Source organism: Apostichopus japonicus, chromosome 4, assembly GCF_037975245.1.
Source record: "Apostichopus japonicus isolate 1M-3 chromosome 4, ASM3797524v1, whole genome shotgun sequence".
NCBI classification, from domain to species: Eukaryota; Metazoa; Echinodermata; class Holothuroidea; order Aspidochirotida; family Stichopodidae; genus Apostichopus; species Apostichopus japonicus.
The window spans coordinates 8,553,589-8,566,733 of NC_092564.1; the positions used below are offsets into that span (position 1 = coordinate 8,553,589).

The window sequence follows — 13,145 nt, forward strand, 5'->3', positions numbered from 1 at the left end:
TGTGGTTTATAAAAAAAGTCTGTCAATACCTAGTGAATAAGCTTGCGAGTAAGTCAATGTTGAACTGCTCATTGTATTTTCTTTCTTTTGAAACATCCAAATTGCCTACATTGTTGTAAATCAAGGATTAACACAGTAAGTACTGTTAAGTCTGAATGTTGCTCTCCAAGCTAATGTACATCATTAACACACAAGAAATTCATTGTGGGATTACTTCACACAGGTATAGGGAAATACTTGTATTAACTTTAACATAATATGGATTTAATTTTCTATTTCCCTAATATGTTAATTTCAATAATGCAAATTTCATTTGTAAACATATGATCCACTGTAATGCAAGTTGACTTGAATAATGAATATATCCTGTCATACTAGATTTACATGCACTACTATATAAATCAGCATAAAATGCCAAATTTAAAATTCAAATTTTGCTCTTTTCTGCACACTTGAGCTGACATAGTGTTACCGAGATTATTAATGGAATGGAACTTTTTGCTAAACATAGCAATTAATTTTATATGCTAATGATGTGTCTCAGGCAAATCAATTTAGGCTGTACTATATAAACTGTGCAAATTGATGGAAGAAGATGGATACTGTGAAGGTAAAGGTAGTTCTGGCATTGTATAGAACAACATGAATTAAAGGGTGTGAAGACTCACGCACAAAGAAATGTCTAATGCTGGTAATCTGACCTAGTTTCGAATGAGGTGTAACAGAAGTGTTATAGACACCACCATCGATCCAGAAAATACACACACAGCGCTACTGTCGGTTATAAGACACTAGTGTACAGTCAGTACATACAGCTGCGGTCAATACCTACAGCACAGTATACACACGATACAGTGATGGACATCTCAGGTCCAGCTAAAGATAACAAGGTATCACGTTTCATTACTGTCTGCATTTTGTAGCGACACAAACAAAACGTCACTTGCAAGCAACAGAAAGTTAACTTTTTTAGATGGCGGCACACTGTTTGGGGCAAGTCTTCAATGCCTTTAAAGGCTTTAGGACCCTTCCCCTCTGCCACCATACGACCAGAGGAGGAAAAGGGATGCATGGCCATACATTTTGGCAAACGATGTACCCTTGGCTCTTCTTTTATCGACTGAGGCAACATTTTAAAAAGGTCCAATATAAAGACAATTTTCTTCTGAGCAAATCAAATCAGAAAGAATTGATGTGGATTGCATAAGATTCTGATGGGAAATGAAGGCTGCAGATTTCTCAGTTGAAAAGCTGAACAAGATGCCACAATTTTGGATTAAGCACATGTTCTGTTGGGGGGAGGGGGGGGGGAGACACTTCTCCCCACTGATGGTTACGTATGTACCTACACTACCACCAGCATACATGTATCAATTTCAACACAAACTGCAGCTTTAGTGTCATACTACGTACGTACATACATGTATCAATATCAATGTTGATCAGGCCTATTGTAGTCTACAGTACATCACTGTTCATCTATTGCTGCCCAGGATGTCAACTGTGAATCTTAGACCACATGGTGAGCTCCTATTTTGAAAGGACAGCTGTCAACACATTTAGAGTATTTGGTTGCTGTTGTTTGCACATATTAGTACCAAACTTCATCTTTCCTTGACATTCAAGTAACATTAAAAGTTATGAATACTAACTACTATGATCAAAACATATCATTAACATGATAGTTTACTGACATTTCATACTAATAAAACATTCCCAAGGCACAGCCAACACATTTCATTGACAGCTTTACTAGTACACAGTACATGCATGTACAGTGTGATCATCAGAATGGCATCTTTTCAAAGGATCAGGTAAATTCCAAAGTCCCAGCACAAAAGTCAAAAGGTTATAATAAGAACTACCAGGGAGAAAGAAAATTGACCTGTAGCAACAGGAGGGCACATCAGGGTACATACAGAGAACATGTTGTTGAGCAACAAACACTGACTGATTTACAACTAGAAACCACAGAAAGTTTGAAAAACATCCAAGAAGTTACAAAGTTAAGTTTAAATTTATTTTGTTTCTGAGAAAAACAACATAAAAATTCTTTAAATGAAATTGAGATTGTGAACTTGAGAGGATACTGTACTATGACACTATTTCATGATCATGTGGTAAAGAAAAAATGCAAATTTCAGTTTTCTAGTTTTTATCAAACATAGAATAAATGTCTTAAATTCCAAGCTCAGCCACTAATATGACAAAGTGGAGACTTGACAAATAAATCTTTAGGGCCATGTAGTACATGTATAACTGGGGCATGTAGTACTATACATAACTGGGACATGTATTTCATAACTTCAACCTGACTCAATGTATGCATTTTGGTATTGTATATATGATCAACATCTGATTTTGCATTTTGAAAAATATTCCATGATGTTGGATGGGCACTGATGAAGGGTTAAACTTGCATGTTGCAGTTTTGAATGGTCTGAACTGAGTCTCTAATAAAATACTATGGTTTCTGTGTTAAAACAAAAATTGCTATGTATACATCTTTGGACTTGTATCTAGTAATTTGAGCATTTTGCATTGAAATTTGCCATGCAATACTGGATAAATTAATCCCTGTTGAAGGCTTCTTTGATTTGATATATTTGCACTACATTCAAATTTTAAAACAAGGAAAACGATATAGCTCTCTTCTTCCTTCAATTTAGATATTAAGATTAATAGACTTCTGAAATTTTGCAGGTATTCAGTTCCATAAAATCCTACTTTAATTGTGAAATTCTATCTTCTATCGGAAGCCAATTCATCTTCATTAAATGCGAATAGTTAAGTGAAGCACGAGAATGCAGATCTATGCAACACAAAACGTGTTACTTTGTTCTGACAAACCTGGAGTAAGTTTTTGGTCTTTGTAGTAGGCCCACAAAACCACAAAAGAATAAAATAAACCGACTTAAACTTAACCGAATGTTATCCTGTACATGTTGAAAGGAAAATACTGTAATGGAAAGTTCCACGAAAACTCACCTGGGGTTTTCTTGCTCATTTTGCTTTCAGAACTGTTGGAACGAAGGAGAAATAAGGTAGTTTGAATTAAACAATCGAAAGAAGCCTTAATATACACTGCAAATGTATGTGTTAATAACTAAATCAAAGATGGCAAAACTGATTCATAAGGGAAGTTTTACAATGATGTGCTGATTGTTTTGTCAGGTGTCTCATAACACTACACTTCATTAGCATCACTAAGCTCATTAGCTCATTAAAATTCACAGTATGAAGAAAAAGTTTAACAGTATGTATGTGATTTACTGTTCTATATGATTCTAACACAAAGACAGAAAGAAGATGACATTAATTAAAGTGTCAAACGGTATAAATTGTGCCATAAAGCAACACAGATTTGGTGACAAACATCAAAGACGGCATCTTAATTTGATCAATTGCAATCTCATTTGAGTAATTATGCTCACAGAGGTTTCATAAATTTGGTGACTAAATGCAACAATCATATTTAAAGTCATCTGGTGTTGCCTCCAAGTATATGGTCAAATACAAAGATTGGTCAATTGTGTCCATACTTGACCTTCACAATATATATATCACATTCACTCAGGTATATCTTGTTTGAATTTATCTGGTCAATATCTGTACTTTAGGAGGATCATCCAGGATCTTCAAATCTAAAATGAGGTGGTAGGGGTGGTGGGACTATTTTTTATATTGGGAAACACATGAAATACAAAGTGATGGCTATAAAAGTCTTAACACACACAGTTAAATATTGGCCGAGACTGATGCAGCAGTACCTCATGAAAGTCTTACCTATTCATTATTTTGTGGATATCAAACTTAAAGGGTGTGAAGACTCGCGCACAAAAAGAAATGTCTAATGCCAGTAATTTGACCTAGTTTCGAATGAGGTGTAACAGAAGTGTTAAACACCACCATCGATCCCAGAAAATACACACACAGCTTGCTACCATCAGTAATTAGACACTAAAGTACAGTCAGTACATACAGCTGCGGTTAATACCCACAGCACAGTATACAAACGATACAGGGATGGACATCTCAGGTCCAGCTAAAGATAACAAGGTATCACGTTTCATTACTGTCTGCATTTTGTAGCGACACAAACAAAATGTCACTTGCAAGCAATAGAAAGTTAACTTTTTCAGATGGCCGCACACGGTTTGGGCGAGTCTTCAATGCATTTAAGTTTTAAAAACATGTTCAGATCCTCAATTTCTGCACTCTCACAAATTCCTACATTGGCAGTGCCTGATTTTAATTATAGGCGGACTAACTGGAGAATGCCAAGCAACTTGTGAGGGGTTTCATAGTCAACCAAAGGAATAGTAAATTCTCCGGTTTCTTGACCTACGTTGGTAGCGCTTCAGAGAACGACGAAACAAATGTCTTACAACTTTATTAGGAAGGCCATAGATGTCCAACTGGAGTCTCCTTTGTGACTCTGTTGACTACTATGCCTATGATGTCAAGGGTCATGTGTTTAGTCCAAAGTATAAAGATAAACTTGGTTAGGTTGGAGTCCCCTTAGAAGTTAGTGGCTTGGCTCTACTCTGCCAAGTAAAATTGTTTGAAGTACCTTAGGCTATTAAGTATTATAATATTGTACAGATTATGTGAAAATTCAACAGGACTCCAAGGACTGCTCTGTTGGACATGAGTCTCCATAGTGGCTTCATTGGTGGATCTAGTGCCATTCCGCCATACCTTTCGGCCATAGGTTTTGATCCTTTTCGCCCTAGCTGGCAGAAAGGCTCGAAACCTATGGTGGAAAGGTACATTTTAGGAATGGATTTACCGTGGTGTACAAGTATATATGAGTGAAACTTTCTTTGAGTGGCGTAGAAGGATAGGTACACCGTCTTCAAATGTGACAGTTTGATGGATATAGACTAAATTGTAGTTAAGACAAGATTAGGGAATTGATACACAGTTTGTAATGCACAGGTTGATTGAATAGTTTTAATTGTAAGTTCGTAAGAGTCGATACACTGTCTTCAAATATATAATGTTGGTTGCATAAATTAAATTAAATAGGCTGATTGTTTTATTCTGATTGTTGATTTAAATGACCGAGTTTGAGGGCCTAGGTAGTGTGAAGCGAAGCAATATACATTGCATATACATTGTGCTCTTTCCGCCCTACAAAAAGTGTTTACCGCCATGGCGGTAACATATGGCACTTTTTCTATGGCGGAAAGTACCGATGGCGGAATAACATGGCCCCCCTGATAGGGTAGCCAGCTAAGGAGTTAAGCTTTCTTGCTGCATTGTATTCTGCAGTTATAGCATCTAGGCTTACATTAACATCAGAAACACTAGCCTAGGTCTATGCAAGTTTTAACGAGTACTGTTATGTTCGTATTCCGTATTCGTGCTAACGGTAGTGTACTGTTACTAACTTACTCAACTTAATTAGGTCTATGGCCTACGTTAACTAAGCTTGTTCACTTAGCACATAGCATATACGCCTATGTTGTTAACATTCGGTCTAGCCTAGGCCTACAGTATGGCAGAGTAAATATAACCGAACAGAAAAATCCTGTAGCCACTTAAAACGTTTCTTACCCAGTTAACGCTCGGCATAAATACAACGATATGTCAACTTAAACGTGTGTTTTGGTGTTGTTTTACAACGAAGAAACTTCCTCACTCAAAGCTAGTCAATGTGGACAACGTTCATCATCATATGTGTTATTGTGTATGTGCACTGTGTGTAATGCATGCCCCTCTGAACGCAGTCAGCTGTAGATCCAGGGGGAGGATCAAAAGTTCAAAGTCAATCGGCGACGGGACGACGTCATTTAACTTCGTTTGGATTTGGTTATAAATCGGCGTAGGTACGCTCATACAATAGCCATATTCAGTTGTTATTCTCTCAGTCGAGCACTGAATTAAAGGGTGTGAAGACTCGGGCAAAAAGAAACGTCTTATGCCGGTAATCTGACCTAGTTTCGAATGAGGTGTAACAGAAGTGTTAAACACCACCATCAATCCCAGAAAATATACACACAACTTGCTACCGTCGGTAATTAGACACTAGTGTACAGTCAGTACATACAGTTGCGGACATCTCAGGTCCAGCAAAAGATAAGCATAGAAAAGACTGCCTTTCAGTCAAATTTTAGCTGTTAATTCTAAAAATGATAATAATAATCAGCAGTTATTTCTTTTCGTAATATGTCACAGTCACAGAAAATAGGAAAACGAGGGCAATCCATAGATCGAGTTGTCGATCTCATCTCCTCAATGACGGAAGTACCTTTAACAACCACCTAAATACTATTTTAAAATGTGTCCCACTATTCTCTATATATCCTGTGGTATAATGACTGTGTAATGAATTAATGAGGTTTTGGGGTAGTTGACCTCTGACCTTTGACGTCACCAGTCACACAGGCGGGAGTTTACATGGTGAATCACATACCCACCAAGTTTCAACTTGATCGGAATTACGGTATAGGAAGAGTTCGCGACACACCTTTTTTCGCACAATTTAGGCGAATTTGAATTTTAACCTCAATTGACCTTTGACCCCGACCCTAAACACAGAAATCTGCCCTATTCGAAACTTCGTCTTATTATTCCCTACATGTCGTGTGGCCTCTTTCCTACATGTTGACAAGCAGAAAATGGCTAAATTTTTACCTTTTTACTTTGGCATATGACATCATCTCATCTCCCTATACATTACATGTAGTGAGATGAGATAACCAGTAAGCCAATTGGTTTAGTGATTCCTTGTAACATTTTAGATGAGATCATTCAAACGGCAACACCACACCCAGCGTTTTCAAGTGCTGACAATCATTGACTCAAGGGCGTAGGAACCGGGGGGGCTGGGGGGGCGCCAGCCCCCCCCCCCCAGTGCAAAATGTGGAGGGGCGGAAGTATCATTCCGCCCCCCCCCCCCCCGGTTCGCAAGTCAGAAAACCCCTTTTTCACTTTCAAATGAGAAAAAAAATCTCATTTGGAGCACCAAATTGCATCTAAGGCCAGGTGAAAATACAAAATTAAGTTTACAAAATGGAGCGGGTGTTGAAGTGTGCTATATTGCACCAAATTGCATCTGAGACCACCTGGAAATGCAAAAAATTCCAATGGGGAGGGGGATACCCCCTCCCCTTAACCCCCTCCCCTTAGACCCCTCCCCCATGCTGGCCATCAGTCTTCAGCCCCCCCACTCAAAAGTACCTTCCTACGCCACTGCATTGACTTCAAGAGGTCCGAAAGGTTCTTGCGCCAATACGACCTATATACCAACTATCAAGTTCAATCATGTCTCTCTTGGGTGTTTACAAGATTTTCAATCTTGTTGACTGCTCTCAAATGACCTTTGACCATCACAGGAAATATTTGGGTTTTTGCACCCACTAACATCTAAATACCAAGAATGATGTTCATCCAAGAGTCCCAATGAAGTTATTGTGTTTACTATTTTTCCCGACTTTGATCTACGTTGACCTCAAATGACCTTCGATCACCACTAGTTTCAATGGGGATCTTGTACTTATCAAGAGGGATGGACCTACATACTTACCAAGTACGAACGTCAAGCAAGCCTGTACTTCAAGTACTCTGAAATATCTTGGAATGTAGCCTACCGTACCAGAACCCATGTGATATCCAGGGGTGAACGTTCCTGATTCGAGGCAGAGCCGTATAAAGACTTATACATGTACATATACGGCTCGGGTTCGAAGCAGTTTCAGATATTTCATGTTCCGTCTTGATACTTTTCAAGCACGTGACTACTAAGAATACGTGTGATGGGGAAATCCAATGTTTCTTCTATTGTTGTCTTTTCTACAAATGATTGAGGGTTAAATGTTCCCCTTCCCCTCTCTTCCCTTCCCTCTACCCCATTCTTATCCCTCTTATTTTACAATATACACGAGGAGGTCGATGAGTGGTTACATTTAAAATTCATCCCAATTTGGGGATGGAAAAATTAGCATATTTCTCCGTTTGAAGATAAACTAAGTTTGCTCTTTTACTGTGGTTGATCATCAAGTTGGTGGTGCAAGTCGGAAATTCCTCTATCTATAATATAATGTGTGTTAAGCACGGATTGGCCGAAAAGTTTATGCACACATGAACGTCCCTATAAATGTGTTATCATCCTGGAATTTGTACTATTAGAAAGTCTATCTAGTTGGGTGATAAGGTTTGTTACATTGGATGTAAAAGCATGATTTATGATATATGTAAGAGGCGTACTGACGTACCATATACGGCAAAAAAAAAACAAATGGTGAAAACTAAACTAAACGCACGGTCATCGCATCCGCGATCGTGCATGTACGTGATGAGCGGTTAAAATAAACCATGTGTTCTCTTCGACGCCATTCCTACATTACATGCCTACAAATTTAAGGTTGCGCGCTACTGACTAATCTAATCAGAAGCAATGATATCAACATTTCGCTAAAATTAACTGAAATAGCGCATACTACCCAGGCGTTCCTATTATCATAGGCCCACTTTCATATAGGAACCTGCCGCCGCACTCTTGGGCTTTCTCTTTGGATGACTCGGGAGAAATTTAACTATTTACTTAGTGCGCCAGCTTCAGTGGACGGGTGCTATTTTCGTACTTGAAACCAGGCCCAGGCGCAGGCGCACCGGCGGAATTGGCCTAGTTACGTCGCTGTCTGGTGGTCTTTCTCCAGATTTAAGATCGTTACCCTTCCACGCGTGGCCATTTGGTCAATTAAAATCCGATTTGGCCGGTAACTTCCTCAAATTTGGTAGTTGAAGCGACTTGCACCCTGGCAAGATCGTCTCTTTGTGGCGTACAGTGGATCGATTTGAGTCCGACTGCAGTGAATGACCGAGTAACGTGTTAAAGAGGGGCAACGTGCTTTATAATTACAAGCTGTTTACGAATGTGTTCCGATTGTGTACCCTCTTGGCTGGGAGTACAAAGGTGCGACGAAACCCTCGGAAGCTTCACCTCTTAGAAGCAACTTTGAAGCACATAAATACATGTCAGCCTGAGAGAAATTACTCTTCTTTTCCACTGTGGAATATATCTATAGTAGGGTCGGGGGGGGGGGGGGGGCAACAGCGTTTCTTGTTAACAGTCTCGTAGCAAGTTTAAAGCACGAACTACATGCAACAAGGAGGAATAATTATTAAGCTTCTCCGGAATGTATGCTAAGCCCTGGTGGGGTTCCGGGAACTCCAGCTGTGGCAGTTCCCTTTTTATATACAATGTTCTCTGATAGTGATTCAGTAAAGCAAAAAGCCACACTGGAATATGCTTAAAAGCCCCTACTGAGGTTCAGGGGCGAAGCACCCTGATGTTGCAAGTATTTTGAGATTATTCTTGCTCTTTAATTGGTTCCCCCCCCCCCCCCTTCTGTGCGGACGACCACAGTAAGAATTAAATGAAGAATTGTCATTCACTGTGCAAACGCTTATCAAAGTTGTATTATTATGATGAATTTATATATGCACAATTTCGCTGCGTTGTAAGTTAGCATCATTTTTTAACCAAACCATGTAATACTGGCACATGACTAGAAACATGAGATACCTCCGGTTACAACAACCTGACTAACGACCTATAATATTATCGCGAATTACTACCCGTTTAATATAGTGCACAACACTTTAAAGTGTCTTCTATTTTGTAGGAAAGACGTCCAATTTCACCTTTCTACAGTCCATTTTCGATGGAATAGCATTAAACTTTCAATGTTTTACATACCCTGCCTTTCAGGGGAGGGAGGGGAGCAGGGGTTGGTGAAGGGTTGGGTTTATTCCCTAGTGTATTGTATATAATTTCACTAGCGTATGTCGAATAAGCTATTTTTCTAAGGTTCCTGGAGACCCATGTGCATCCCTGTCAGAGGTTAATCGCTATTTTCCTTCACCAACAATAAATGATGCCTCTGAATTGAATTTACTGCACCTACAAAGTGAGCTGTATGCTACGAACTAAACTTAGAAAAGAAACTTCAAGATAAATGACGGCGCTAGTTTAAAACTCATCGCTATTTGCAATAGAAAATACAATTATGTTTTTAAAAGCATCCGTAGTTTTAAACCTAGTAGAATAGCGCCACATCAAGTCACGTATTAAGTGGACGAAAGTGACCAGGAAAGATGATTGAGCATAGGCTTCGATGGGGGGGGGGGGGGGTTACATAATTGTTAAATCTGAACGTATGCTATCAAAGATTTGTGTAACATTTATCCTAAATGTAGTAATTAACCTTCCCAAATAGTTGAAATGACCATCTTGATGGATGTTTAACTTATGTTAAGCTAATTTTGTGATACACATTATTGTCAGTTGATTGGTGACAATATAGACAGGATGACAGAACTGGCAGGTCCTGGCTTTCTGTTTTGAACAAGTCCTACACAGTACACATCACACAGTTAGACTGGTCGCCCACTGTGTGCTTCAGTACACTGAGGTGCACCTTAGCACCCGTTAGACTGGTCGCCCCCTGTATGCTTCAGTACACTGAGAAAAGGTAAAGCTTGTTTAAGCATGTTATCAGTTACTGTCATCGTTTGTTCTGCTTTTATATGAAAGTACAGATGGTGTGAAAATAGGGAGGATCGAAGGTGATATAAACCCTTTTGGAAAATCTTTGGTTAAATGTTGATATTACTCCGTGCGAGCACATGGAAGGTTGGGGGCTCAGTATGTTAAACTTGCTCCCCTTCTAGCTCAAAATCTGAACGGTCATGATATGGAAGTTTGCAAGTGCCATATAGGCCAACATTTATCGTAAATGTAATAATAAACCATCTTGAGGAAGATTTTACTTATATTAAGCTATTTTTGTGGTACAATATACTGTAGTCTGGATTAAAGTACTGGGTGACTGTTCTTGGCAAGCATCATGTGTAGCATCGTGTTCTCCTTCACATAGTCACAGTCTTCACACAAGGGGACTGAGAGCAGATCAGTCGGTTCTTTGTATGGTGCCCAGGTTCTTTTCCTGGTGACTTTTCTTACAAGTATTATTATGTTCCCCTTCTAGGTGGAATCGAGATACAACCGTGACGATGATCACAGAGTCTTGACGCAAGGGGACTGGGGTTGAGAACGGATCAGTCGGTTCTTTGTTTGGTACCCAGGTTCTTTTCCTGGTGACTTTTCTTAAAAATCGAAAGCAATCGCTTCTCGGTCCTCTGGCTAAGATCATGTGTAGAATGTGTGTCTACGGGAATCTGCCAATATGCATATATGTAAAACGTGTACCCTCGCTTTGATTGAATTTAATCTGTTTCTCACGGATTATAGTAGTAAGTTATCTTTTGTGCTTCATGATATCACGCGTCGAACGTAGAATTTATATTTTAATATCACGTAAAGTTGGAAAAGAACGAATCACGAAATAGCATTCGGCTTTTAATGAGTTAAACATATATCATGCCGGATAATTGTTTAATCTGAATGTAAGCTATGATAGATTTGTGTAAAATGTATCCTGAATGTAGTAATTAACCTTCCCAAATAGTTGAAAATAACCATCTTGATGGATGTTTAACTTATATTAAGCTAATTTTGTGATAGACATTTCTGTCAGTTGATTAGTGACAAGATAGACAGGAAAACAGAAATGGCAGGTCCTGGTTTTCTCTCTTGAACAAGTCCTATATGTTCTTGTATGAGTATAGTCTTTTCCGTTCTGATATTATGAGTACACCTGTATACCCAGCTCACCCAGTATGCTGTACCATAGCACCCTGTAGACGGGTCGCCCCCTGTATGATTCAGTACACTGAGGTGTACCTTTGCACCCTGTAGACTGGTCGCCCCCTGTATGCTTCAGTGCACCTTAGCACCATGTGGACTGGTGACCTCCTGTGCGCTTCAGTGCATGCACCTTAGCACCCTGTGGACTGGTCGCCCCCTGTTCGCTTCATTGCACCGAGGTGCACCTTTGCACCCTGTGGACTGGTCGCCCCCTGTACGCTTCAGTGCACCGAGGTGCACCTTATCACCCTGTAGACTAGTCGCCCCCTGTACGTTATCCATGTTGCATATTTCTTTTCTTTTCCATCTTCGTTTTTCTTTGTTGTGAAATCATATTTTTAAATACATGAAAATGCATAATGTTTTTGTTGTTGTAAGGTTTATATTTAAGCTCATAATGACATTTCCAAAATGTGGTTTCTGTTTAAACAAGTACATTTACAAATCATTCGTAACTGACAGAGCATGCAATGCTATTGTAAATTAGTGGCGCTAATACCCTAATCGGAAGGTGCTATTACTCCAAATCGCGGCACGGAGATTGACTTTCATGATGACCCCTCTTTCATGATGACCCCCTGTTTTGAAACACGCCTTGGTTACAGAATAGTATAGCGATCCCTTTGTAGGGTAGCAGCCACTAAATTTGGAGAAGTAGCACCTTGTGTTGAGGGCAGTAGCATCGCCGCCTGTACAGAGTCTATATATACGGCTCTGCGCCTGTAGTATATAGTAGTTTTGGCGCCTATTTAGAGTAGTAGCGCCCGCTTTTTACACAGCATCGTCACTTAGGAGTAGTCGCACCTCCTGTTTAGTGTAGCAGCGCCACTTGTGGTCCTTTTAGCTTTCCATAACGGAGTCTATGCATGCTAAGTTCTTCAATACCGTCCTCATTCCCTGTCGGGAAGCATTGCATTCTGTAGTTTTTATTGTTCAATTCGTTCACCCCCAAAACGCTCATTTTTAACCTGATCAAGTTAGCCTTGTGTCAGGTTTATTCAGGCTACACTAGACAATTCGTGGGATGAACTTGTCGTTTAGCTAACATGTGGTGGCCTCTATACCACTATTATTAGGTTTCTTTAGTTTTGCTGAGTTATGAAAAGAATAAATCTCGAACTACGCCTACAAATATTACAAGATAGTTTTATTTCAAATTTGCTTGTGGAAATATAGATCGCTGCTACATTTTAATGAAAACAAAATTCCATCACATTTACGTATAAATAAACTTAATGTTAAATAGCTAGGCACTAACCCCTATATAAACATTGACTGTGCGGAAAACCCCAAGCCTCTGAAGCGAAATTCAAAGTCGAACTATCCCAAATTTTGGACGTCTTTGAAATTATTTTTGAATAAAAAATATATAGAGCGTTATATATCCTTTATTCTGTAATAGAACGTCTTCTTTGAGGTAAACGTG

General features: G+C 39.3%; 1 protein-coding gene across 1 annotated transcript in view; it reads right to left on the reverse strand.

Annotated features, from left to right (window-relative positions):
• The window catches only part of LOC139966351 (uncharacterized), a 48,481-nt gene extending 42,509 nt beyond the window's left edge, over nt 1-5,972 (reverse strand). The window contains exons 1-2 of the mRNA XM_071969263.1: nt 5,563-5,972; nt 2,989-3,020 (exon numbers count right to left, since the gene is read on the reverse strand). Of these exons, the coding sequence (XP_071825364.1) occupies nt 2,989-3,007 (19 nt within the window). The 5' untranslated portion in view covers nt 3,008-3,020; nt 5,563-5,972. The remainder of the gene's footprint in view (nt 1-2,988; nt 3,021-5,562) is intronic.
• Nucleotides 5,973-13,145: the final 7,173 nt, after the last annotated feature.